This window comes from Tupaia chinensis, unplaced genomic scaffold (assembly GCF_000334495.1).
Source record: "Tupaia chinensis unplaced genomic scaffold, TupChi_1.0 Scaffold141490_1, whole genome shotgun sequence".
In the NCBI taxonomy this organism is placed as follows: Eukaryota; Metazoa; Chordata; class Mammalia; order Scandentia; family Tupaiidae; genus Tupaia; species Tupaia belangeri.
Genome location: NW_006201352.1, coordinates 206495 through 207241, shown reverse-complemented (window position 1 = coordinate 207241; position 747 = coordinate 206495). Strand labels below are relative to the sequence as shown.

Genomic DNA, 747 nt, shown 5'->3' with positions numbered 1-747 from the left:
CCCCCGGGGGGGGCGCCAGCCACTTTCAAGGAGCACCGGAGACAGCGCCACTTCCTGGTCCGCGCTCCGAGCCAGGCCCTTCGGGGGCACCGGGGCTCCGCCGGCCGGGCTCGCAGAGCCAACTCCAGGGCGATCCCCAGCGGAGCATCGCCGCCCCGCACCCCGAGGCCGGGGGCGCCGCGCCGCCAGCTTGCGCCTGCACCTCTCCCCCGCGCAGGGGCCCCGGCCGGCGCAGAGGGCCTAGGGGCCGGGCAGCACGGCGCCCGCCCCGCTGACCCCGAGCCGCGACACTTACTGATCTCGTACGGCATCCTCGCCCACTTGTTACGGCGCCGCACTCGCTGAGAGCCTCTGAGGCCAGTCCGCACTGCAAATCAGACCTTGCCAAGGCCGAGCCGGGGGACCGGGGCGGAAGGCGGCGCCGGGCGTGCCGGGCGCGGAGGGGCGGTCCGAGGCCGGGGCTCAGAGGCCGGCTCGCGCCTGCCCTGCGCGTTCTTCCCCCGGCCCGGGCTCCGCCCCCGAGCCCCGCCCCGGAAGTGACGCCACGCTCGCAGGTCCTTGAAAAGACGGCGCGGACTACCGGGCGCCTGCTTGTTATCTGCGAGCGTGGGGAGTTGTGTTCGGATGCTCTAGACTGCTGTTAGCTGAGCTTTTAGTGGCCCTGAAGGCGAGACTGCTTACTTTTGGGGGGCGGATGACCTAGGGGTGCCTTCTTCGTTTTGAACGGTCGGCTGGGCTTCCCCTCCG

At 72.6% G+C, this 747-nt stretch overlaps 1 protein-coding gene across 1 annotated transcript in view; it reads right to left on the bottom strand.

Moving 5' to 3' along the window:
- WDR1 (WD repeat domain 1) overlaps positions 1-483 on the bottom strand; it is a 44060-nt gene extending 43577 nt beyond the window's left edge. The window contains exon 1 of the mRNA XM_006163181.3: positions 296-483. Coding sequence (XP_006163243.1) covers positions 296-311 — 16 coding nt within the window. The 5' untranslated portion in view covers positions 312-483. The remainder of the gene's footprint in view (positions 1-295) is intronic.
- Positions 484-747: the final 264 nt, after the last annotated feature.